General features: G+C 42.2%; 2 protein-coding genes across 3 annotated transcripts; one reads left to right on the plus strand and one right to left on the minus strand.

The window, feature by feature from the left end:
- Positions 1-349: 349 nt before the first annotated feature.
- Positions 350-17802, minus strand: LOC133124395 (calsequestrin-2-like). Its single transcript, XM_061235563.1, has 12 exons — positions 17756-17802; positions 10625-10939; positions 6227-6311; positions 5658-5758; positions 4199-4310; positions 3375-3448; positions 2998-3128; positions 2538-2583; positions 2123-2177; positions 1628-1728; positions 1290-1364; positions 350-680 (listed from the first exon to the last, which is right to left on the minus strand). Exons 2-12 carry the CDS (start codon positions 10865-10867, stop codon positions 462-464), a joined length of 1242 nt encoding a protein of 413 aa, XP_061091547.1. The 5' UTR covers positions 10868-10939; positions 17756-17802; the 3' UTR covers positions 350-461.
- On the plus strand, positions 16800-26590 carry poglut1 (protein O-glucosyltransferase 1). 2 transcript variants are annotated; one of them, XM_061235564.1, is made up of 11 exons: positions 16800-16983; positions 17699-17789; positions 18142-18285; positions 18742-18877; positions 19052-19173; positions 21135-21194; positions 21765-21864; positions 23175-23233; positions 23762-23929; positions 24652-24708; positions 25077-26590. In XM_061235564.1, the coding sequence occupies exons 1-11, from the start codon at positions 16899-16901 to the stop codon at positions 25231-25233; spliced, it is 1179 nt and encodes a 392-aa protein (XP_061091548.1). In that variant the 5' UTR covers positions 16800-16898; the 3' UTR covers positions 25234-26590. The 2 variants fall into 2 exon arrangements, with proteins under 2 accessions (XP_061091548.1, XP_061091549.1); XM_061235565.1 differs by lacking the exon at positions 23762-23929.
- Positions 26591-27120: the final 530 nt, after the last annotated feature.

The raw sequence follows: 27120 nt of genomic DNA on the forward strand, positions 1-27120 counted from the left end.
AGTGCAGATTTAAGTTGCGTTTTAACTTTAACTTCATGATCTCCTAATTTGGAATGCCAAGTTTCATTTGTATGCCCACCTCATTACTACGACATCCTCTGTCAACCAAAAAGAGTGCACATTAACACACACATCCTCCAAAGTACAGCCAGCTCTTTTTACTATGAAGTCTATTAACTGAGTCGGACAGTCCCTGTGCTGTAGGACTGTACCACCTACGCAGCTGGCACAGGCAGAATGCAGGCACTCGATTGGCCAGAGGAGTTGTTATGGTGTGCTGACATGAGAAAACTGCCAAATTAAACCTTTCCCTTCCAGAGTAATGCAATGGCCAAACGTGCATCTCATCGGTCAGAACTCCTGACGACAGTCAGGACTGGGAGGGCCAGGGTTTGATTCAAGATGGTGGGGCACATGAAGAACACCGGCTTTACCTGGATGTACCACCCGTGAGGCTCAGTTTATAGATTACCATCATCTTCATCCTCATCATCATTGTCATCATCGAAATCAGTAATGTCATCGTCGTCATCGTCATCATCATCAGCAGGGACGACGATGTCATCGTCGTCGTCTTCCGTGTTCACCTTCCCGGACAGCACGTCCTCGATCCAGTCCTCCAGCTCCTCCGCACTGGGAAGATCCTCATCGTCCGGCATGTGGAGCCACACACTGTCTGCCTGTAGGTCATATAGAGGTCATGCTGGAGTCTAAGGTTACTTAAAAGCCTATGGTCGTTGCCAGATCACCTCATTTATTTTTTTATTTAACTTTTCCTAAATTTGGCACCCAATATGGGGTTAAGTAATGTGTGTTCAATTCCCACCCTAATTTGGGTTCATCCAATTACTATTTGAAGCTGCGTTCATGAGCAATTCCCAGAGCCGATTCAGGAGAGCGAAGACATCCACGATTCTCCTCCAAAACACGTGGTGTCGCCAACCTGCTTCTTCCCACACTGCCCACAGCTTAGCTTGCATAGAGCTTGAAGACCTTTCATATGCGGCTTTGGCATACAGTCCACGGGTGCCCAATCCACCAGCAGGGGGCGCTAGATTGATGAAAGGCAGACCCCTAACCAACTGAACCCTCCCACACCTTGGGCAATGCATGACCTACGGAATTACTGCTCACAGTCAGCACTGGCATGGTCGGATTCAACAGAATGAGCCACCCAAGAGCACCTACAGCACTTAATTTACAATAGACTTCAGGCCATATTGACTCGGCCAACCCATTGACATAAAAGCTTATTTTGTGATCCAGTTTCAGCTGGATTTTTGGCTTACATCTGTCACATTCACCACACCAATCTGAGGCTTGAAGAGGTCCACCCTGAAGGTCTTCTCCCAGTATGTAGTCAGCTATTTTAAAGAGGCAAATATGATGCAATCACATAACAGTATTTACAGTATTGATACAGTATTTGCATTTCAAATTGTGAATTATGCTGACTAAACGGAGAAAGGTGTTACTTCCTGTAGAGGGGCTGAGAAACATCCAGTAATTAATCAATATGGAAGTGTAATATACCATACGAGTTCAACATATCTAAAAACAATTCTAAAATACTAAAATAGTCTAAACTAGTCTGCAATACTGATCTTTTGATCATAACTTCTCTCACCAGTGGGAAATTGTCTGGGTCGATCCACACAATGCTCAGATCTGGGTTATGGGTGTTGTCCCTCGCCACCTCCTTCAAGATCTCAAGGAACTCAAAACCATCTGGAATATCACATTTGTAGGCAGGTTTCAAGCAAATCTTGTCATTGTAGTTTGGAATGCTTAGGGCCTGTAGACTGCACACAACCAGCAGAGGCAGACTGCAAGAGCCCAGTTCTACTGCACAGCTCTGAGGAGGCAAGGACATCTGCGCTGACTGAAACACGACCTACCATACAGTACCTGTATGATGCAACGACCAATAGCCATGGTCACTGACATGGTAGTAGTATGGCTGGGATTGGATTCTAGGCTGTGGGATGGGTGTAACTGAGTTGTGCTTTAGCTACATTCAGCACCTCTGAGAACAATTTCTGTTGACAGTTTCTGAGCCTAGCGCAGATGGCGTTTTGAAGAAGTGAAGTGTCCCTTGAGCATATCTTTCATAGTGACTCACCAGGATCTTCCTCTTCAGCAAAAGCGACAATGTGGATTCCTTCCATGTCATCCTCCTGTGGGTATGAGAAGCCATTAACATCTCAAACTGTTTCAAGTAGAGTGACTTTGGGCTGCCTTTTCATCGGTTTCTACCTGTTTCTATCTGCCCCACTAACAACAAACCTGAGGTAACACTATGGCGAATCACACACAGGCTGATGAGGAAGCGCTTATTTAGCCATCAACAACACACTTTATTGCCAGGACATGTTTTAACCAGGAATGGGTCCTCGTAACAATTTCTATATAATACAGTGTTTGTTGGTTTTTTCATTAAAATTAATATGTGTGAGCTACTTTGTGTGTGTGTTTACTTCTGAAATAGATTTTTGAATGACGCAAACAGGAAAATCTAGAGAGAAAGGTCAGCTCACCCAGGTCTCAAACATGTCTTCAGCTCGCAGCTTTCGCAGTGTTGGCCTGGAAAAACACACAGTATAGAATCTGACTAGCATATGAACAGAGTCAAAATGACATTATCCAAAGTCAAAAATGCAAGTTACCGAAATTTCCAAGTTCTTACATCAGAGCGTTATATTTCCCCATGGAAGTGAACTAGAACTGAATGAACCTTAGAAATTTTTCTCCCTGCAAAAACTTTACTGTTTTCTTTTCTGATTATTTTTGTATTCTATATCATTATTTTATATGAGCTATTTCACATTTCTCATTTTTTCTCCCTTCTGCCAGTCCTCAGAATGCGTTAGCCTGTTTTATTGCTTTGTTGCAGAATCCACATTATGGGTTAGCTCAGGAGGTTTCCCTGGCATGCTCACAGTGTCACACGTGTGCAGTTGGGGTGTTTATTTGGACACTGACATTCTAGGACATTACCTTCTGTGAATTTTGACAAACTCCACAATATCTTCCTCCAAGTGAGGCTTTCCTGGGATGGTCATTGGTTCATCCATGAAGGGCTCATAGAAGTCCACCTCATTCATCTTCAGTGTCAACTCTTTAGCAACCTGCCATGAATAGAACAGTCAGTTACTGAGAGAGAGAGCTCACACCTTCCTTGAGTCATAGGGAGAGACCATACCTTTGAGTCTGTCCTCAGTTTACTACAAAGCGAGACCATACGTTTGAGTCTTTCTGAAGTCCACAGATACGATACCTTTTAGTTTACATTTGAAAAAGAAATGGGTGAATTATACACACATTGTGCTTTTGCACCATCTACTGTATGTAATGACTGCTGCACAAGCACTCACCCCTTTATCAAAGGTGCCGAAAAACTTAATATAGGGCTGGAAGTGTTCAGCTGCCTCCTGAAACGCTCTGAAGTCTGAGAGAGAGAGAGAGAGAGAGAGAGAGAGAGAGAGAGAGGCAGAGAGAGGGAGAGAGAGAGGGGGGGCAGGAGGAGGAGAGGAAAGCAGATAAAGGAAGTGAGATGAGAATGACAGTGAGAGGAAAAGATTTAATTTAATTTTCAGTCAGGTCAGGATTCTCTGTGGAAAGCCAACAGAGTGGGAAATGGGACACGGTCAGCCATGAGACCTCTGTGTGTGTCTCATACAAGTATGAATGGAGCCATACACCACTTTGTTAGGTACACCTGTACGACAGTTTGTTAATGCAAATATCTAATCAGCCGATCATTTGGCAGCAACTCAATGCATACAAGCACACAGACAAGGTCACAATGTTTATTCCTTTTTCAGACCAAACAGAATGGGGAAGAAATGTGACCTAATGACTTTGACCGTGCAATGATTTTTGAGACCAATATGTCAAAGAAAATATGGCAAATAAATACATAATAAAGTGGTCACTGATTGTATATCCGTTCCACAGCTCTTGTGAATTAGTTCATATGAGGCTGTAAAATGGCTGCCTGGCCTGTTATCATGAGGGAGAAAACAGACTGGTGTGGCCAGTCACCACTGTTTTCACCCCACAGTTCACCAGCTGAGCTGCACAGTCTCTGGTTCAGAGGTGGTGCTCAGTTGACTATAAGAGCTATAAGAGCTGCTATTGAGTAGAGACACAGGAACAAGCTCTATTAAAACTAGCCAATGTTATAATCCTCCCTCACATTCAGAATCTTCGCCCTTGAAGAAGCCAATGAGCCTTGTTTCCTCCTCCATGCGGTCAAAGGCACGCAGCTCCAAGGCATTACTGATGAGCTCCACTGGGTCTTCCAGCAGCTAGAGGACACAATAGAGCACACACAGGAGACTGTAATATCAGTTCCTCCCAAAAACGGGGTAATTCCAATCGCTTATTTTTCTCATCTCTTTTCTTTTTCTGTCTATTATATCTACTCCATGTTCCACCCATCGAGAGAGGCTTGGAAAAGTGGCAAGAGAAAGAAATTAAGAAAGGGAAATTGAGAAAACGGGAATTAGGCAAATGGAATGTCCTTGCTCCTTCAAACATCACCTCGAAGCCAGTTACAGACGTGACATAATGGGGAGAGGTGGTCGATCATACATACGTCAGGCTTTCTGGAAAACAACTTTTACGCTGATTTTATCTTGGTCAAAGGAAAGATTGGGAGTTCCTTCTAGCTTCTAGCTCCTAGAAGGAACATTTCATGGGTTGCAATGGGTTGCAATGGGTTGCAATACAGATGGTGGATCTCGATCAGTATCTGGGTCAGGAGCAAGAAAAAGAGGAGAAAAATAAGTGATTGGAATGAGCCCAGTACTGTCTCTCTGTAGTACTGTGTGTGGCCTGTAGGGTATATGTGAGTCACTGTCTCTCCTGTAGTTCTGTGTGCACTGCAGGTAGTAAAATAATCACTGGTACGACTAACAATTTCCAAATTAGGCAGAAACAAGGAAAGGTCCTGTTGCTGTTTGCAAAAAGAAAAGGCTGATGACTGACAAGCTAATGAAGGCCTTTGGCTGCAATGTGCACTGAAGGTGGGTGTACTTCTGAATCTGTGATTACAAGCTGGGGGGAAAACTGTTTGTTTTACAGGTGCCAACTTTCCTTCTCTTTCAGAATCAACATGCCAATGTCAGCAGTAGGTTAGTACATCTAGCATAGTGGTAAATAGTAAATGGACTGCATTTATATAGCGCTTTTATCCAAAGTGCTTTATAATTGATGCCTTCACACACACATTCACATACACTCACGCACCAATGGCGATAGGCTGCCATGCTGTACTGTACAAAACGGCTCTTTGGGAGCAATCGCAGGTTAGGTGTCTTGCTCAGGGTCACCACGACACACCAGGGCGGGGGATTGAACCGGCAAATCAACAAATATAGAAATCAACTCACAATAGTGTGAGTATTTTGCCACCCACTATTGTCTGCAGAAACAGACAATAGTGGGTGGCAAAATACTCACACTATTGTCTGTCAGTGGGAGTATTGTCTGTTAAATAACTTGCATCCTCCCTGTCCATCACCAAATTAAAGATGTACAGATGAAACAGCAAGCAACTGATGGGAAAAAGAGAAGTATCCACCCATTTTGCATTTCTCCCTGAACCTCCTCTTGTTGAACCAAACTCCCACCCCCGACCCCAACAAACTCACATCCAGCAGGAACTCCACCAGCGTATCGGCAGAGAGCTCTCCATCAAACTCGATGACTCGCTCATTTTTGAAGATGTACACGCTGGCCTCCTCCTCCAGACCTGGGGAACCAAAGCAAGGTCTTTAGAGTTCCACAGGGATGCAGACATAAGCACTGCTGAGCCTCAAAGTCTGCCTGTGTTTTTCTTTTACTCAAATGGGTTCCATTTTTTGGATTTAATGCTACCTCAAGAGGTACTAGACATTCCAGTATAAGGATTTTTTGTGATCTGCTGCTTATTTAAAAATATTGAAATACATTTCACCTAGATTTAATCAATATGTCCTTTCCTTTGACTTTTACATAAATTGTGGTGTTTGATTCAATTTTGGCTAGTACATTTTGTTGGTTGGTGAATTTCTCAAACTACATCTTAATGACAAGCTAACAAATTCTGATTGAGCCCTGGCCAGTGAGTTCTGATCTATGGCCCCGTTAGTTTAAAATAAATAAGAAAATATTTTTAGAGAACAAATTCAAGAAAATGTTTAATCCAAGACTTCTCTGTGCCATTGCTACCTGAGCGTACCCAGTTTTTTAGCAACCTTCGCGTCCTCTTGAGAGTCAACCATCCCAAACCCGATGTCTTTGTCTTCCAGGACTTGTGCGGCCAGCTGGGGATGGAAAACATGCCATGAGGTATCAGGCACTCACTAGCCATTACAGAACATTCCTACAACGTTCCCACAATGTTGGAGCCATGCTGTTCTGCTCTGTCTCCTTTTTTGTCTATGGACACACACTCCCAGAGTAAACTGTTCAGTGTTAAATCAACTCATACATAGTACATGTAATCCTCACTGGACTCAAATGCACTCTGTTATAGTAACTTTTACCGTACAGATATATCTCTTCCCAGCTTATATAAGACAGTGATATGACATACTCATGCAGTATATAGTATTTCATTTTAAATTATTCAGATATTTTCTGGTTGGATGGCTCATACGTTTCACAAAAAATGGGAATTTCACCAGAAGGCCCCAGGCAAGGAAAATAAAACAGTATCTGCAAATACAATGCAAGCGAGTTCATTTTAAAATCCTCTTTCTGCATTTCTATTAAAAGTGTTGAGAAGAATCCAATTTTGTTTTCACATAGACTAGTGTTAATATTTTCATTCTAATCAGCTGTTACACATCAAATATCACTGCACCTTTTGTGTTGGGGCTGCATTTACCATTGTTTATTGGATCCGGCTCATGATTCTCAGTCAGCAGGTGGAAACAATTTCCGATTCAATTCTGGGTATGATTTAATAAGAATCCTTCTGTAATATATTCATATGTGATAAGGCAGCAGAAAGACACCGTGGAGTGGACCAAGATCATTGGATTTGGCTGACTGGGAATAAAAGAGAGATGGGAGGAATTGGGACGGCGGTGAAACAGTTTCACAGCGATCTGTTCCAAGAATAGAAGCAGAGTGCAATTCCCTCTGCTGTGTCAACAGAGAGAACAGACCTGCCAGTCAAACCCTGAAGAGCCATCATAAGACTAGTGCTCTAGTATGAACAAAGGGATTGTCCAACGCTCACGCCTGCTAAAAATAAGAAGAAAAAGGAACAAGAAAGTAAGACTTTTAAGCCCCGAAGTATTTGAAACCCTTAAGAGTAAGTCCTTATTAAAGTTTTATTTCAGCTCATTGTTTGGGCTCATTAATCCAAATTAATATGAATTTAATGTTCATTTAAAACTGACTATTTCACTAAGCTCAAGCGCAATATAAATAATAGTAACATGATAAACAAAAGAGAAGGGGGAAAAATAGAGAAATTACAAAAAAGAAAATAAATAAATAAAATAATTATTAATAAAGTTCAGTCCTCGAATGATTCTCCAGAACACCAGAAACATTTTGTATTTGGTCTACTCAAGACAGTAGCTGTGAATTTTGCTCAGCAGTCCACACGCTCAGGTCTCTAAGTCAGCAAAAAACAGTGAGTGGAGGCTCAGGTGGGTGTGCGGACCTGAGTGAGCCTGGTCCGGTCTGGACACAGACATTCAGCATCAAGAGTAGTGCAGGGTGGGCAAAAACAGCCACACCAAGCTGCTGTCTCTTTTCTTCAGTTCAAGTTCTCTCCATTAGCAAACACCACTGAGGCTCAATCTCCATGCAGTCTCACATTAAAATTAAAGTCCTTTTATCAGACAGTGAGCAGGTGGTGGTTGGAAAAAGAGTTTTGAAAGAACATACTCTCACAGGTTGAGCTGAAGGAATAGACGGCAGACATGCCTTTTCCATAAACAACCTCCTGCCTGGATTCTTTGCTGTGCTAAGTCAATTTTCTGTGGCCAACCCCTTAGTAAAATGCAGTGAAACACGTGTTGCATAATTAAAATTACATTCATTGTTAATATTACATTACATTAATGGTATTTGGCAGACACTCCTATCCAGAGCGAGGTACAGTTGATTAGGCTAAGCAGGAGACAATCCTCCCCTGGGGCAATACAGGGTTAAGGGCCTTGCTCAAGGGCCGAACAGCTGTGTGCATCTTATTGTGGGGGATCGAACCACCGACTTTGTGGGTCCCAGTCATGTACCTTAACCACTACGCTACAAGACGCAAGTGCCTTTACCCAAAGCACTGTACAATTGATGCTTCTCATTCACCCATTCATACACACACACCCAGGGTGGGATCAAACCGGCAACCCTCCAACTGCCAGACAAATGCTCTTACCACCTGAGTCAATTATTAAGTGCATATTAACAGGCTCAGTGGTCAGTTTGACTGGTGGCAGCATCTGTGTAAATTATGATATACCAATTAAGTTGCCTTTTTCCACATGCTGTATCCCGCAAGCAAACTCACTCTTTCCACAACCCATCAGTGGGTTCTGTTCCGCACTTTTACACATCCCAGTTACAATTCTTCTTGGGTAACTACACCTGTCAGAACAGCGGACCAAGCCTTTTCAGCATCTGCCCCACCCAGCCCTCCTGCATAAGCCTCTCGATCAGAGTCACTTAGCTCAGATTTCTTCACCAAGCTTACTGCTGCATTTTGCAATTGATGTTGCAACAATTTTGCTGTTGTCTCAGTATAGGCATCCCCTCCCCCAAGAGAGTTCATCATGAGCCTTTAATGTTTATCACTCATTGTTTTACTTTAATTGTGCAACAGCTGTAGCTAGCAACCTTGTGTGATCCACTTTACTACAGATTAGTTCTGTATTTGTACTGAATTTGTCATTCACAGCTCAGTAAGTTACATACAACCAGTTGCACTGGTTTAAACAGTTAAACAAGTTCCTGTTATTTCAGAGAACCTAACCTAGCCTAAACTGGAGATTATTTCACTGCAGGATATGCTTAATTTACATTTTCCAGCTGGGAACAACAGTTGAGACAACCCCCTGTCTTGGTTGAAAGCTTGTATTTCCATAAGAATGAGAATCTGATTGCATTATGGCCGTGACATCAACAGCACACTTAGAGATAGTTATGTATTATTGTGCTACCTCCTTGTGGTTGTACCTGGAAAATGTTCTTGCGGCGCGAAAATTTGCAGTTTCATTGTTAAACGATGGCAAGTGGAAAACATGAAGAATGGAAGTAATGAGCTCCAAACATGGAGGTGAAACCTCACAGAGGGAAGCACTCCAGCACAGTCTATGACTTCAAAGGTGTTTCAGTTCAAAGAAGATTCTGTTTACTAAAACCTCCCTGCAACCACACAACTGAACTCCTTACATTTCAATATATGCAAAATGAACATCTACAGTGACCTCTATATTGTAAAATAAGCCCATATTTCTGTAAACATATACATAAAAGATGGGTGACTGCCATATTTACAGTGACAAAGCCAGTACAAGCATATGATGCTATAAATAAAGACAGGCAGACTTCACATAAATAACCCCTGGCTGGATCTCACACCACAGAGCACCTGGCCTTGGGAACAAACAGGAGCCCCTGAGTCACTGTGGTGTTTCTGTGCAACTCCATCACATCAAATTACATTCGCCAGATAAATAAGATCAGCAGGAATGGCTCTTAAAGGCTTGAAATTAGGAGCGTACATTTGGGGTTCCGGATGATCTCTCCAAAGATCAGGGTCCCCTCTGAGTGAGGGAAATTGCAGCAGAGTAGTCATGTTAGGAGCTGAGAATACCCAAACTCCCACCTGTGTGAGGATTCTGCCAATGTTGTTTACTGTAACTGGGGCTGGAGAAGTAAGCAGTTTTATATACAGTAATTCAGGTTAATGTGCTCAGACTAATCTGTAGGGGTTACCCTTTGCTGTCACACAATCCCTATATCTGTCTCTACCCTCCCTGCCCCTCACCCACACTCTTATTTGCCCCTGCCTCACATATCTACCCCTCTTCTGGTATCTGCTTGTATCACTACCCCTGGCACACACTCTTACATCAAGCCCCCAATATCTATCCCTACCTTTCTTGCACTATCAGCTCCTGTCCCTACACACACCCCATATACACTCAGTGAGCACTTTATTAGGTATTCATTAGACTTATTTCTAGACTAATTGGTTCGGCTGCTGTAGCCTATCCACTTAAGAGGTTTGACACGTTCTGTGTTTTTTTGTTTTTTGCACCATTCTCTGGATATAAAGACTTTTGTGCATGAAACTCTCAGGAGATCAGCAGTTTCTGAGATGCTCAAACCACCCTGTCTGGTAACAACAATCACAGTCTAAGTCACTTAGATCACATTTCTTCCCCATTCTCACATTTGGTCTGAAAAACAGCTGAACCTCTTGACCATGTCTGCATGCTTTTATGTATTTAGTTGCTTGATTCATTAATTAAATATTTGCATTAACAAACTGCTGTACAGGTCTACCTAATAAAGTGGTCAGTGAGTGTATACCTATACTCCTCCTGATGTATCTGCCCCTGTCCCTCCTACCCTTGTGATTAACCCCTCGTATATCAGCCCTCCTCGCCCTTACCTCCAGCACCAGCTGGGCCATCTGATACTGCTTCTGCAGCTCCTTGTTGAAGCCCAGGGGCTCGTGGTAGAGAAGGCACAGCATGTCGTACCTCTTCAGGGCCTTCTTGTAGTTCTTCTCGTTGATGTTGATGACCCGTTCTTTTCCGTCGAAGCTGGGGAACTCCAGGCCCTCCTCAGCCTGGCTGAGAGAGGCTAGGAACGGGACCAGGCAGGGCAGGACACAGAGCCACAGGGCCTTCATGTTTTCCTCCAAAACCAGCTCCGGGGAGGAGGGAGAGGTACACCCCTAAGCCAAGAGGGAGTTGGGGGAATACTGTACCCAGTAAGTACAGTGGCAAAAAAACAAAAGTAATTTTAAAAACTGGAACCTGGAGCTGTACTTCCTCCTGATTTTATACTTCTGTTTCTGTTTCCACTCCTCCCAGCTGCTGAAGACAAACAGCCTCTCTCCCTGTCTTTCTCTCTCTCTCCATCACTCTCTCTCATATCCCCCTCTCTCTCTCCCTCCCTCACTCTCTCTCTCTCTCACATCCCACTCTCTCTCTCCCGCCCCCTTCCTCTTGTTTGATGTGTGACAAGGAGAGAAGACGGGAAGAGACAGAAGAGACAGGCAGGAATGAAGACGTGGGCATGCAGGTGCTGGACTCTCCTCTCCCTGCTTCTCACTCATACTCATGCCAGTTGCAAGTCCTGGGTGGCACAGTGAAAGACGAATCAACACCACTGTCACAAACCTCCTTCATCCTTCCTTCCCTTTCCATCATATCTCACTCTTCCTTTACATCTTGCAAGTTTATTCATTGAACTTTTTCATCAATGTCAAGAGCATCTTCACCTTCCTAAACTTCTTCTTTCACCCCCGTCTCTGTTTGAAGGAATAATAGTATCACACACACATACACTTCATTTTATTAGTGCACTTTTGGTATTTCTAGCCAAAGAAACTGCCCTTGAGTCTGCAAAGCTCTGGATATGCAGCCCACTTCTTAGACAAAGACAAAAAAGACACAAAAACCCTATTTGAGATTCACAGAGGTTGAGTGCAGACACTGTAAATAGATTTTACCACTGGGGATTGGGAGGAGGCTGGAGGGGTGGGCGCTGATAATTAGTGCCTTAATTAGAATGTGACAGTACGGCAGTTCAGCAGCACCCAAACTCTATGTCCTGAAATTAATGCATCTGAACAAAGACGTGGGTGACTGCTTGAAACTAGTGATTAAGGACTACAACAACAAAAGCATTTTAAATAACAATAGACTCCTAAGGTGGGCAATTAAAAATGATGTAACAATTATGTGCAGAATCAGGGAAGAAAACTGATTAATGTAAGCTGGGATTTAGGCTACTGCGACCGCACTAGTAGGGCTAATACAGTACATACACTGCAGATGTCAATCTTGTCAGTCTTTAAAGACATACTTCTGTTTAATCCAAATAAACTATAATACTGCCCATTAGGGGTGTGAATGGTTAACCGGTTAACCGAAACTGATTTGTAACCGGTTACAAAAAATTGATAACCGATAGCCGTAAACTCAGTTTAATATAAATGCATGTTCATCACTAGGCATATTATTGCAGTTCTAAACTATTCTAAACTGGCAATCAACAAGCTTCAATAGTTTGAGCAAGCAATCTGGCCATTTCAGGGGGTTTAAAATGCAAACACCACATGAAATGAATGCTACAGTATTAGTTATCAAATCATTTCTGTAGCTGTTGGTTGATTTAAGGCTTATTGTAAAGCTATGTGGTTTCTAAAGGTTCACAGAATGGAGTTGAATGCTACAGTACTAAAGTTGTCAAATATTTTTTGTGTGTTTTAAATCTGTAGATGTTAGTTCACTTATGGCTAATTCTATGGCGTTTCTTCATCCGTGTTTATTTGTTGACACACAAATTCAAACTAACGGCAAATTCAAACTGAACTTCGCTTTCCACTGTGTGGTATCTACATAAAAATAAATAAAGCAATACATTATCATTAGGCTATTTATCCATTGGATATTGAAAGTGATATAACGCGATATAAAATGCATGCCAATCAAGTCTATAAGGCAGAAGCCATAGGGACAAGGGATGAAAACATTCATTCATTCATTCATTCATTCATTATCTTAACCCGCTTATCCTGAACAGGGTCGCAGGGAGCTCGAGTCTATCCCAGCATACATTGGGCGAAAGGCAGGAATACACCCTGGACAGGTCGCCAGTCCATCGCAGGGCGCACACACCATTCACTCACACACTCATAACTACGGGCAATTTAGACTCTCCAATCAGCCTAACCTGCATGTCTTTGGACTGTGGGAGGAAACCGGAGTACCCGGAGGAACCCCACGCAGACACAGGGAGAACATGCAAACTCTGCACAGAGAGGCCCCGGCCGACGGGGATTCAAAGCCAGGACCTCCTTGCTGTGAGGTGGCAGCGCTACCCACTGCACCATCCGTGCCGCCGGGGATGAAAACATGAAGAATTTTTAAAAATGACACACCTAAACTACAGGGATTTCTGCAACTGCACAATGTCAATGTAAATGTTAATATTTAATTTGGCAGTTAGGCTGACTTACCATTATCTGACTAAATTTCTCAGTAATTCAGTAAAAAAATAATAATAATAAATAAAAGATACGACCCCTAGCGGTCATAAGCAGTATCGGTTAACTGGTTAACCGTTTAAAAATTGGGATGGTAACCAGTTACAAAAACTGATGATTTGTCACATCCCTACTGCCCATGAGTCATCTTGACATAATTTAAAAATGTGAATAGCAGAAATGCATGTCTACTAGACTAAACTTGGAGGACATGGAGTGATGTGGCAGCTGGCATATTATATATATTATACACTCACCGAGCACTTAATTAGGTATTGACAGTTGTGGTCAAAGGTTTACATACACTTGTAAAGAACATGTATATCATTCCAGTCTTGAGTTTCCAATGATTTCTACAACTCTTATTTTTCTGTGATGGAACGACAAACATCTTTGTCACAAAAAAACATTAATTTTGCTTCTTTTATAAATGCATTATAGGTCTTCTGGAAATATGACAGAATCTGCTGGGTCAAAAATATACATACAGCAACCATTTTGATGAGGTAGAAAGTTGTGTCAATCAAATCTGCTGGATGCCATGGCCTCTTAACTTCTTGTGAGTGATTTGATTGACTACAGCTGCTGACTTTGCTGAGGTCATTTAAATAGCCCATTTGATACACTCATTGGACTCAGCCACAATGGGAAAGTCTAAGGAGCTCAGCACAGATTGGAAAAAGCAAATCATGGACAAAGCAGCTACAGGTCCCAAGATCAACTGTGCAAACAAATGTAATTATAAAATGCATGGCATAGTTGTGTCACTGCCACGATCAGGAAGAAAATGTAAGTTATCACCTGCTGATAAGAGAAAATTGGTTAGGATGGTCAAAACTAAACCAAGAACCACCAAAAAGCAAGTCTGCAATGAAATAGAAGCTGGTGGAACACAGGTGTCAGTGTCCACAGTCAAGTGTGTCTTACATCGCCATGGGCTGAGAGGCTGCCGTGCAAGAAGGAAGCCCTTGCATCAGAAGTGGCACCTTAAAGCTCGACTGAAGTTTGCTGCTGATCACATGGACAAAGAAAAGGCCTCATGGAAAAAAGTTAATCTGTGGTCAGATGAAACAAAAATTGAGCTATTTGGCCACAATGACCGGAAATATGTTTGGAGGAGAGGCCTTTAACCCCAAGAACACCATACCTACTGTCAGGCATGGTGGTGGAAGTATTACGCTCTGGGCCTGTTTTGCTGCCAGTGGAACTGGTGCTTTACAGAAAGTAAATGGAATAATGAAGAAGGAGGATTACCTAGAAATTCACAAAAACATTCCGAAAACCTAAAATCATCAGTCAGACACAGTTGGGTGTTCAAACAGGACAATGACCCCAAACACACATCAAAAGTAGTAAAGAAATGATTAACTCAGGTTAGAATTAAGGTTTTAGAATGGTCTTCCCAAAGTCCTGACTTAAACCCCATCGAGAACATGTGGACTTTGCTGAAGAAACAAGTCTGTGCCAGAAAGCCAACAAATTTAGTTGAACTGCACCAATTCTGTCAAGAGGAGTTGTCAAAGATTCAACCAGAAGCCTGCCAGAAGCTTGTGGATGGCTACAAAAAGCGCCTAACTGAGGTGAAAATGGCTGTATGTATTAGCATTGCTGTATGTATTTTGTCACATTTTTGGTCACATTTTCAGAAGATCCATAATAAATTCATAAAAAAATATATATACATATACAGTGCATCCGGAAAGTATTCACAGTGCTTCACTTTTCCCACATTTTGTTACGTTACAGCCTTATTCCAAAATGGAATAAATTCATTTTTTTCCTCAGAATTCTACACACAACACCCCATAATGACAACATGAAAGAAGTTTCAAATAAATATTTGCTAATTTATTAAAAATAAAAAAACTAAGAAATCACATGTACATAAGTATTCACAGCCTTTGCCATGAAGCTCAAAATTGAGCTCAGTTGCATCCTGTTTCCACTGATCAACCTTGAGATGTTTCTACAGCTTAATTGGAGTCCACCTGTGGTAAATTCAGTTGATTGGACATGATTTGGAAAGGCACACACCTGTCTTTATAAGGTCCCACAGTTGACAGTGCATGTCGGAGCACAAACCAAGCATGAAGTCAAAGGAATTGTCTGTAGACCTCCAAGACAGGATTGCCTTGAGGCACAAATCTGGGGAAGGGTACAGAAAAATTTCTGCTGCTTTGAAGGTCCCAATGAGCACAGTGGCCTCCATCATCCGTAAATGGAAGAAGTTCGGAACCACCAGGACTCTTCCTAGAGCTGGCCGCCTGTCTAAACTGAGCAATCGGGGGAGAAGGGCCTTAGTCAGGGAGGTGACCAAGAACCCGATGGCCACTCTGTCAGAGTTCCAGCGTTCCTCTGTGGAGAGAGGAGAACCTTCCAGAAGGACAACCATCTCTGCAGCAATCCACCAATCAGGCCTGTATGGTAGAGTGGCCAGACGGAAGCCACTCCTTAGTAAAAGGCACATGGCAGCCCACCTGGAGTTTGCCAAAAGGCACCTGAAGGACTCTCAGACCATGACAAACAAAATTCTCTGGTCTGATGAGACAAAGATTTAACTCTTTGGTGTGAATGCCAGGCGTCATGTTTGGAGGAAACCAGGCACCGCTCATCACCTGGCCAATACCATCCCTACAGTGAAGCATGGTGGTGGCAGTATCATGCTGCGGGGATGTTTTTCAGCAGCAGGAACTGGGAGACTAGTCAGGATTGAGGGAAAGATGAATGCAGCAATGTACAGAGATATCCTGGATGAAAACCTGCTCCAGAGCGCTCTTGACCTCAGACTGGGGCGACGGTTCATCTTTCAGCAGGACAACGACCCTAAGCACACAGCCAAGATATCAAAGGAGTGGCTTCAGGACAACTCTGTGAATGTCCTTGAGTGGCCCAGCCAGAGCCCAGACTTGAATCCGATTGAACATCTCTGGAGAGATCTGAAAATGGCTGTGCACCGACACTCCCCATCCAACCTGATGGAGCTTGAGAGGTGCTGCAAAGAGGAATGGGAGAAAATGCCCAAAGATAGGTGTGCCAAGCTTGTGGCATCATATTCAAAAAGACTTGAGGCTGTAATTGCTGCCAAAGGTGCATCAACAAAGTATTGAGCAAAGGCTGTGAATACTTATGTACATGTGATTTCTTAGTTTTTTATTTTTAATAAATTTGCAAAAACTTCTAAACCTTCTTTCATGTTGTCATTATGGGGTGTTGTGTGTAGAATTTTGAGACAAAAAAATGAATTTATTCCATTTTGGAATAAGGCTGTAACATAACAAAATGTGGGAAAAGTGAATCGCTGTGAATACTTTCCGGATGCACTGTACATGTTCTTTACAACTGTATGTAAACTTTTGATTACAACTGTATTATTTTTTTAGACTTCTACTGCTGTAGACTTCGAGTTCCACTTCGAGTTATGATGCTTTGTGTATGGGAGATATGGGTCAATATCAATAGCAGAATTATTTTAATTCAGTAGGTGGCGGTAATGCACATCTTGGTTTTAAACCACAAAACTTAAGAAGAAGAATAAGATCATGTAAAATATTTTACTGCGTGTCTTTCATTGACATTACGGTAACGTTTCTTCCCGCTGAGGAAAACTTTTCAGACCTGACTAGCAGCTGGTCGAGTGGATAGTTCAGTTTGTTATAATCTAACGAAAATGGAAGCGTTTGCGTGGCTAACGTTACTGCTGCCCGTTCTGACGCTACATTTTTGTGGGGTCAGTTTCAGCGTGGCGGAGACAGGTAACATCATCTTGCAGACGTGACTGTTAAAGTAGAACAGTCATTTTTGATTGCTAATACCGTGGCCACAAAGCGTGACCGTAGCTAAGTGCTACCCATTCATTGAGATAGCTAATGTTGTTGGCTAGCAAACAATATCATTAGCCGAGTATGCGGTGGATGGATGCCGACAATCTCGACAGCACGAATAGTTTGCTAGCTTGTAAGCTGACTAACAGCTACAGAAATGATCCATGCGTTGAAATAAAACAAAACTATTTTGAAGTTATTTTCAAATAACTACTTGGTCTAAATGAATGTTGGAACTGCTTTGCATGTAGCTTAGAAAATAATTGGAAAACCCAATACCTTTACTCGCTGTCTAATTGAATTGCTGCTCAATGAGTTCATAGGCTATGTTAGTAAAATAAAACGTATGGTTCAGGACGTTGTACTGTTGCACTTCTCTCTCCCTGAGAGGACACGATACATTTAGCCCACACGATTTCTCCGCATCCTTTTATCATTTATAAATGTTTTTTGTTTTTTTTAACTGATCACTATCCAGTGTATGTTTCCTCCGACATTGGGCTGATAATGGGTTTATTTTTGCCTGGTCGTTACGAACTGTCAAATGACATTGAACTGTCATTTGAAATGGGCTCACCGCACTACATTCCTATCCACATAATCAGAAAAACCCTCAAGATTACACTAATAGCGCTTCTGTTCACAGGCGGAAGGTGGGAAAAGTACATCGGCAAGATCACGCAAGCCACGCGGACATACAGACCTTGCAGTCCTCACAACTGCAGCTGCCACCTCAGGTGATTGGTGGTGATACCGGATGTGCCAGGCTTTTGGGAATTGTTGTATTTTACATTTTTGTCCAACATTCAATAGAGTAAGCTGGGTTAATTTTCCACTTTAATAATAATACATGTCTAGCATTTAGGGGTGTCCTGTTTACTTGGGCTATCTTTCAGAGTGGTGATCTGTTATAATGAGATAATCTATTAAAGACTGGCCTGGATTCAGAACTAACCTTACAAACCTTAAAGATCCTGCTTGCCTACTTGATAAAAGAATGGCAGTGGGCCACTCTTCATTAATGTTAGCATCTGTCCAGCTTTCCTACCCACCCGCCGTTACACAAACATCTGTGCGTTTGTGCGGCAGGGTCCTGCAGGATGACTTGTGGACATTTCGGGACGGGGTGTCGGAGGAGGTGATGGGGGATACGGTTCGTCGGGGTGTAGGAACGCACTACCAGGTCATCGAGCACAAGCTGTACCGAGAGCAGAGCTGCATGTTCCCTGCACGGTAAAGACCAGTGAATATGTGCTCATTTTGACCCGCCATTACATCCTCATAGTCATACCCCACCACTCTACTGCAGTTATCTCCTTCCCTCTGTGGCCATTTTGATTCCTGCCCTCATTGTGCTCATGTACATTACATTGCATTACATGACAGTCATTTAGCAGATGCTCTTATTCAGAGCGATGTGCAATAAAGTGCAAATCATAACTAGGGACAAGTGCGTTGAAGACCCTAGAGGACCCATTTAGTTTCCATTTCTCTGTCCATGGGCCATTTGTTTCCCATTCCTGTAACATTCCTATAATGCTGTTTGTGTCACACTGTTTTGCTTCCTCTTCTCTTGCAGTGTGTAGTACTGGTTCTCAGCTACTCGGTGTAGCAGTACTTGATTTCATCTGAATGTTTTTGATCGTTCCCGGACGCCTCACCCCACCCTGTCCCACTGTCCCTGCACAGGTGCGGTGGGGTGGAGCACTTCATCCTGCAGGTGATGGACAGGTTGCCAGATGTGGAGATGGTGATTAATGTGAGGGACTACCCTCAGGTACCCCACTGGGTGCAGCCAGTGCTGCCTGTCTTCTCCTTTAGTAAGGTCAGTATGTGCACGCATGTAAAAGCACTGTATATTCACATACTCACAATCAGATATGCGCAAACATAATGCATGGCACACACACATGAACACACTATACATTTATATACGCACAATGAGATGCAAACATTCAGTTGTGGTATAAATACACTGCTGTTTCATGACTGGCCCTAGACTCCTGATTACCAGGATATCATGTACCCTGCCTGGACCTTCTGGGAGGGGGGCCCGGCGGTGTGGCCCATATACCCAACAGGACTGGGTCGATGGGACCTGATGCGGGACGACCTGAAAAAGTATGTACTTTATCCGTTAGAACAGCCGTTCTCTGCAATTCCATTTCTCACAAGCTGTTAATAACTTATGATTTGAGGGAATATGTTAAGCTACATTATGTCAGAAATAGCTGTGCAGAAGTCTCTATTTCTCATTGTGCTGTATTCCAGACGATGACATAGAGAGGTAAAAATGTTTTTAAATGATCAAATTAAAGACTACGGTGAATCAGCTGGCTCCTGATTGGTTAAAGTCTGGACACTTTGCCCTTAAAACTAAACGTTTGGGAGATAATAAAGAATTTGAGGACAGCAAATGATAGGCCAAACCTGTGTTGTATTAACATGTTTAATTAAAAAAATTAATGAAAGAACTTAAACGTGTTCAACGACCTAAATTAAGCAAGAAATTGACTGGAGCAAAAACCAACTTACGAACACATGGAGCAGAAACGCACATACTGTGTTTAGCCTTTTACATATCTCAAAATTGATGTTAAAGCAGGGCGCATTTAAACAGAATGTTGAAAATACAGGTGACTGTCTTACAAGATCTTATTTTCACTGATACTATCAAAACGCACAGTCCCCAAATAAATCCACAAAAATGTGAATTTAAACAAGCATTTTGGAACTCCGTGAACTAGTGACATCACAACAATAGCTGTGACGGCCCACCTTGTAGCTGGAACAAATCCAAGCGCTCGGCACAGACAGACAGCTGGGTAGCTTCAACAGTTAGTTGAAGCTACCCAGCCAATCAGAACAGAGGTTCGTTGATGTCAAAGAACATAAAAGACACAGTCAGTAAAGCAGCCTGTTCTTGCTAAAGCTTATGAGAGGCTCTGGAGAATGGACATTTAAAACTGCATCGAAGGCGTTTTTGGAACTTTGGAACTACCACACAAATGCCTTCTTCCATCCATCCATCCATTATCTGAACCCGCTTATCCTGAACAGGGTCGCAGGGGGGCTGGAGCCTATCCCAGCATACATTGGGCGAAAGGCAGGAATACACCCTGGACAGGTCGCCAGTCCATCACAGGGCACACACCATTCACTCACACACACACTCATACCTACGGGCAATTTAGACTCTCCAATCAGCCTAACCTGCATGTCTTTGGACTGTGGGAGGAAACCGGAGTACCCGGAGGAAACCCACGCAGACACGGGGAGAACATGCAAACTCCGCACAGAGAGGCCCCGGCCGACGGGGATTCGAACCCAGGACCTCCTTGCTGTGAGGCGGCAGTGGTACCCGCAGCACCATCCGTGCCGCCACAAATGCCTTCTTATAGACCTAAAATAAAATACTGGAAAATACACAATATGGGACCTTTAAGGATATTTAGTCTCATTTATTTGAGTGTACATTGTAGACATCCTATTAGTTGATGTTTATAGCAATGATCAGTAACACAAGCGAAATACTGGGGCAAAAAAATACACTGCATTCTATAAATGCACATATTCAATTTTTTTGCCATGGCTGATGACCCAGACTTGAACCACAACAAAATAATTGCACCTGTTTCTTTGAGTCAATTGTTTTTCCAGTATCTGACATTTGAGATATATTGATCACAATATTTACACAACCATTAATAGCTTTTAAAGCGAAAGCGCTTAATTTGAAGGAAGATCGAAAATGAGATGCCATGCTTGCTCAATATGAGTAAATGAAAGCAGAAATTGCACCTAGGGTTTATTTTTTTTGATAAGGTGGCTTATTTGTTTTTATCAGAATGCCAAAACATTATTTATATTTCATTGCACTAATGTCGCTGTTTCATCCCGCTTATTTTACTAGTGTCATATAAAAATTGTGAACGACATACATTTATTGTGTGTTGGCATATTATGGCGTGAATTAGTGTTAAATACAGATTTCTAAAGATGCAGCATTCTATGGGCTAGTGTGACCATGGTGACAGTGATGTCATTGTAACAGATCTCAAGGCTGTTTTTCTGTCCTGAAGGTCAGCGACTAAGTGGCCCTGGGGGAAGAAGGAGTCCAGAGGATTCTTCAGAGGCTCCAGGTCTCACACACACACACACACACACACACACACACACACACACACACACACACTCTCTCTCTCTCTCTCTCTCTCTCTCTCTCTCTCTCTCTCTCTCTCTCTCTCTCTCTCTCTCTCTCTCTCTCTCTCTCTCTCTCTCTCTCTCTCTCTCTCTCTCTCTCCCCCCTCCCTCTCCCTCTCTCTCTCTCTCTCTCGGCATACTGGGCATACTGACATAGTTGGTTGACAACAGCTGTACTAGATTTGGTTAAACTGGGCACTGTGTGATTATTGTTTAGTAACTTTCATGTTTGCTCAGCTTTGCTGAGGTAGGTAATTGGACTCAAGACAAACTACACATTACTGATGCAACTATGGAAAAGACTGTAGTTCAGTGGTCCCCAAGCACTGGGAGCATTTGCTACTGGACTTCAAGGACATGATAATAATTTGGAAAAAATTATCTTGTCAGGAAAAATTGTTGTATTGATGTTAGATTTTTAGGTTCATGTGTTAAGTGATGTTGGGTACAAATTTGGTGTGATACTGGGTTTAAGCCTGTTCCTTGTCTCTTGTTACCTTTGATCGCAGGACCAGCCCAGAGAGGGATCCTCTAATCCTGCTATCCAGAGAGGCACCAGAACTTGTGGATGCAGAATACACCAAGAACCAGGCCTGGAAGTCTGAGAAGGTAAGCCTGGGGTTACTGCTGGGTACTGATCTTGCCCCTTTGCCTTACTACAGAGATTGCAATAGCCCCCATTGTGAGCCAGTTCAACTCTTGTTCAAACCCGATTATTCGCCCTCAGCTTCCACTTACTGCTCCTACCTGCCTCTTGTAAGACCTGAAAGGGTTCACACTGCTACACAAGGGGTGATGCACTCTCATTGGTCTTAAAGTGCCTGTAAGGTGCTTTTATCATCACCTTATCTATTTGTGTCATTGTAAATGGTAAGTGGACATTTATGTAGTGCTATTATCCAAAGTGCTCAACACTAGAAAGGCCAGAGCCAACACCATCAAGTGTTTGGAATTTAAAATTAAAATTACTCCAACACTGCTAATGCAGTGCTCTCCTCCTTCCACAACTTGCATGCAATAGCGGGAGCAGACGACAAGAGAAGCATGCAGAATTTTTATTTATTTATTTACTTATTTACTTATTAAAAAATATTTAATATTATACTTCTTTAGCTACTTTTCCATTTTGTCTTTTGTCTTGTTTCACACATTTTAGCATTTTTCTCAGTCTGCCCGTAATGTGTCTTGACACATTTCTCTCTCTGCCTATACAACAAAAGCGCTATCATTTAGAACACAAATATGTTATATTTGTTTTATTGTATTTATTTACCAGGGACAGTGCACATTAATCAACATTTTCAGTTTCCGCATCAATATAAATGTAGAGTTAGCTAATGAGCTCATTTTCATCTGTAGTCCCTAACCTGCATGTCTGGTTTCATAACCTTTAAAAAATCAGGTTGCTGTGTATGCCAAAACCAATGCTGTAATGCTGGACAAGCCTGATGCCACTGGGCAGTATGCTTGGAGGTTGTAAGTAGTAAAAAAACAGCATTAGTAGTGTTAAGGGGTCTGTGTGTCAGCCAATGGTAATGGGTTTACTCCAGCGGTGCACAACTCCGGTCTGCGAGCTGGTTTTTGTTCCTGCCAATTTCCTTAATAATTTTTCTGACAGCTCTAGAAATTACATTGGTTCGCTCCTGTACTTGAACACAGTAAAATCTTGCAGTCTGCAGCCGTAGCTGGTGCATATACAAATGTCTGATTAAGACATTATTTATCTAAATATTTAAGAGCAGAAGTTGGCGCAAAATTCTGAACTGGATCGGCCCTTGCTGTGCACCCCTGGTGTATTCGCAGTCCTGTTCGACAAGGTAACTGACAGCACCCCCCAGTGTAAGGTCAAATGTGTTTCTGAAGAGGAGCCTCATATCCCTCTCCTTCTCTACCCCACCACCCCCTTCCCCCACACTCAGGACACACTCGGGAAGCCCCCAGCCAAAGAGATCCCGTTGGTGGATCACTGCAGATACAAGTGAGAAGACCCAAAGATCACCTGCCTCCCAGCTTTCACAATGGAAGCCTTCCCTGTTAAAGAAGTAACATGGTGGTTGGTCACACTTTAGAGGTTTTTATATGCAATTTGCACAAGAGGACATTGAAGATGAAAGTATTAAATATGTATTAATTTAGTTTTACATTTACCATCCTATTTTCAACCGGTTGAGAATGTTCTCCTAGTAGTACGTCACACGAGGATAACCACTCCCCTTATCCCTCCGTTATAACTCATAACCCACAGTTTGTGCCGCTGGCCTACAGGAAAGTGGGGGCATGTCATAGCTAATTGACTGAACTTTTGGATGTAATTTGGATAAAATTTAGGCTTAGAAAAATAAGCTTTAAAATATATTGAAATGACTGAATAATAAACATGCACATTTATTTTATTGCTGCCTAAAGACAACTGGCAAGTGTCACATTCAACCACCACGTTACGCCTTTAATACCTGGATTTATGCGATACAGTGCCACTGTTATATATGCATGTGTCCTACACCAGGTACCTATTTAACTTCCGGGGCGTAGCAGCCAGTTTCCGCTTTAAACACCTGTTCCTGTGTGGGTCACTGGTGTTCCACGTGGGGGAGGAGTGGTTGGAGTTCTTTTATCCCCAGCTGAGACCCTGGGTTCACTACATCCCCGTCAAGCAGGACCTGTCTGACCTCAGGTAAACTCACCTGTGCTGAACTTTGCCCACCACCAAAACCAGACCTCTCCTGTCCCGTTTCAGTTATAACCTTCAACTGTTACCTGGTATTAGTGGATATCGGTGTGCAAGCTAAATATTTACCACAATAAAGACTAGTTTTAGGCTGCCGGTTTGCATCTATTATATAAGATGAGTACTATTCCAATGTGACTTAATTTTAAATGCTGGGTGTTAGCCTGCATTTATTGTAACTAAAGTAAGAACATGATATTATTTTCATCAACTCGATATGCGGCTGCTTAATGCTTGGTTTCCCAGTGTTTGGTTTTGTAGTTTTATCAATCACCTGTTAGCCAAGTTTACGCAACATTGCTGTTTACAGATTGTGATGGCAAGTCATTTCGACTGTGATTAAGAAAGTAAAAAAAGAAAAAGTGCTATGGGTCAGTTTCACCCAAATGGAACACAAGGGTTAAATGGGTCTACTGTCCCTACTTCCATTCATTTGATTTAAACTTACCTGCTCACACTCAAAGAACAAGCTTAAATTGCATGGGACTCACTGGGACCTTTCCATTGTCCTGGTAAATGTACAGTATACTGCCTATACTTGTAGTTGTGGGCTAGGCAGAATGCTGTGTATCCCTTCCATCAGGCAGTCTGGTATTGAATTTGAGGTCTTTTCAGGACCCTTCCCCCAGGTTTAATCACCATGACGATGTGTGTATCTGTATGTCCAGGGAACTTCTCCAGTTTGTGAAAGAAAATGACGACATTGCACAAGAAGTGGCCAAAAGGTAATAGCCGCTATGCACAAAATCCTTCTCCACCGTTTCCTCCTGTGATCTGCAGTTGCTGAAATTGCATTATCACTGATACAAAACTGTTGATAAAGAAGGTGGAGTGGGATAACTATGTATTCAAATCTTTCATTCTCATTAAAACATTTTAAAAGTTGTCGGTCCAGACTGTTCACCATCATGGGTTGTAACGCGATGAATAGCTACTACCTGGCTGCTTGCCATTGTTGACACAGATGGGTCAAAGCTAACAGCCATAGGCAGGTGATGTATTTGGGAGTCTTTCTGTGTAAAGATATAAATAAGCAGGGAGTTGGGAAGGCTTGAATGTCACTTAACAAACCACTTCCTCTCCCATCCCCCAGGGGTCAGGATTTTATCCTGGAGCACTTGCGCATGGAGGACGTGTCCTGCTACTGGGAGAAGCTGCTGACCAAGTTCAGCCATCTGCTGAAGTATCGACCCAAGAGGAGGCCCGGTTACAGCCAAATCACCCCCAAACCTGAAAAATGGGAACTGTGACCTGATGCCACACGCCTCACATACTGTAGATCTCTCTCCAGGAAAATGTCTCGCTCAGTAGTCCTCTCTCCCCAGACTATACGTCCAGTGTAAATCCCTCTTAAGGCTATAGTGTACTGTAGATCTCCTTCCTGCCTACATGGTCACAGGGATTTGATTATAATTCTTCAATACTCCAGATGCAACTTTAGATGCAAAACCAAAAAATAAAATTGATTTAGTATTTTTTCATTTGCAAAATTCAATTCAATATTTGCAGTAGTACAATTTACTTTGGTGCTAGAAATGTCAGTGTGCAGATATTTCTAACAAATTCATTGTCTCTTATGGCAAGTATTTGAAAGTCTGTGGACCACTTATGTGAAGTAATGACTACATTAATAGCCTAGTATTGGCTATATGCACACACAGGTACTGCCTATTTTTAAAGTAAGGTTTCTGAAACCACGCAACCCCCCCACCCCGGTGGTTTTGTGATCTACCAAGTGTGTGTCTGTGTCTCTGTGTGTCTGTGTTTAAGGAAAGGATGCTAGGAACACTAAATCATTTTATTTCCATAAACAGATTGGGTGTGAAAGGGAAAAAGTCACTGTGCAATAATTGGTAACAAGGTATGTTATGGTTAAAATGGTTTGTTACAGTACTGAGCGTATAGCCAGCTGGAATGTAAAAACAGGAAAATGTGACTACTGGACTTGGGTAGAGTTGTACAGTATCTGAATTGTTCCGTAATCATGATTTTTCAAACTTTGGTGTAGCCTCAGAAAAGCTGAGCAAGAGTTGTTTGCTGATACTATGAAGATAAAATGGGAAAAGGAGGGGGGTATTGGTACTGTCTAATTGAAGTATTGAATATGTTGTAGTATTCCTAGTGTAATTGTTTGTAATGTTCCTGGTGACTTAGACTTGCTGTTACATCACGATTGGCCTTCTGTGGCCAGTCATGTCTGGGTGCACTCAGATTTCAGAATACTTTATTGTGTATTAACCCAAAAGCAAGTGGAATGGCCAAAGCTCCTGTATGAAGCTGGTTAAAATGGCGAATTGTGGCAAACATTCACAGTTGGTGTCACCGGTGTTGCTGTCTTTCTTAACTCTGCATTGCAACAGTTAAGAATGAAATTTGCTGCTCTTTTTAAAATATGTATGTTGGGAGTAAATGTCACCAATCTTGGAGTATAATACAGAAAGGTTGTGTGTTTTTAATCAAGATGCCAAAAAATTAAAACCAACAACAACGTGCTTAATTTGTTTACAGTTTATCTGAATTTTAAAATGTTGTCTTTTTTCCCAAGGATTTGATTGTAAATTGTCACATTGAGTTATATTTCTTGTCATTAAAGCACATTTTTCTAAACTATTGCTGTCTGATTCACTTACTACTTAGTTTTTCCCACTCATAAGTAATGTCTCATCTCATATGGAGTATTTGTTGAAATGTTGCTGTGGTTGTGGTTTGCATCAACTATGTTGTCCGACACATGCTCTGTCTGAATGAAGATGTGTTGGAAGGGTCTTTTCATAATGTATTTGCCTTGTGCCCTTAACTAAATCAAGTAACACTGTTTACATATTTGCATTCTGGCCATTTATACAGTTTGGTATTTTTGCCTAGGCACTTCAGGTTAAGTGCACTAGAAAGTACCCCACCTAGAATTTGGACCCGCACCTGTTAAGGAGCCCCTCATTATCTACATGCTGCAACTAATGTCATTTACTTCAAGGATTGTGGGAAAAGCCAGCAACCAGGGTATCTGCGGCATAATTTAGTTCCATTTTACTGGCCATAAGCTGCATATCGGAGCCAAAAATCAATGGCAAGGTAGCCTTTTTACCTATAAATCAACAATCTTTTTAAATCAACAATTCTTTAGTAATTTATCTTAT

The sequence above is a fragment of the Conger conger genome, chromosome 3, assembly GCF_963514075.1.
Source record: "Conger conger chromosome 3, fConCon1.1, whole genome shotgun sequence".
Taxonomy (NCBI): domain Eukaryota; kingdom Metazoa; phylum Chordata; class Actinopteri; order Anguilliformes; family Congridae; genus Conger; species Conger conger.

Excerpts from the sequence above, each read along its gene's own strand:
- LOC133124395 (XM_061235563.1), bottom strand. The coding sequence starts at position 10,867 with ATGAAGGCCCTGTGGCTCTGTGTCCTGCCCTGCCTGGTCCCGTTCCTA. Across the intron at positions 3,129-3,374 it reads TCGGCACCTTTGATAAAGGG|GTTGCTAAAGAGTTGACACT; the intron begins GTGAGTGCTTGT and ends TATTCATGGCAG. Across the intron at positions 2,178-2,537 it reads AAGACATGTTTGAGACCTGG|GAGGATGACATGGAAGGAAT; the intron begins GTGAGCTGACCT and ends TCATACCCACAG.
- poglut1 (XM_061235564.1), top strand. The coding sequence starts at position 16,899 with ATGGAAGCGTTTGCGTGGCTAACGTTACTGCTGCCCGTTCTGACGCTA. Across the intron at positions 17,790-18,141 it reads AACTGCAGCTGCCACCTCAG|GGTCCTGCAGGATGACTTGT; the intron begins GTGATTGGTGGT and ends TTTGTGCGGCAG. Across the intron at positions 23,234-23,761 it reads GTGGATCACTGCAGATACAA|GTACCTATTTAACTTCCGGG; the intron begins GTGAGAAGACCC and ends GTCCTACACCAG.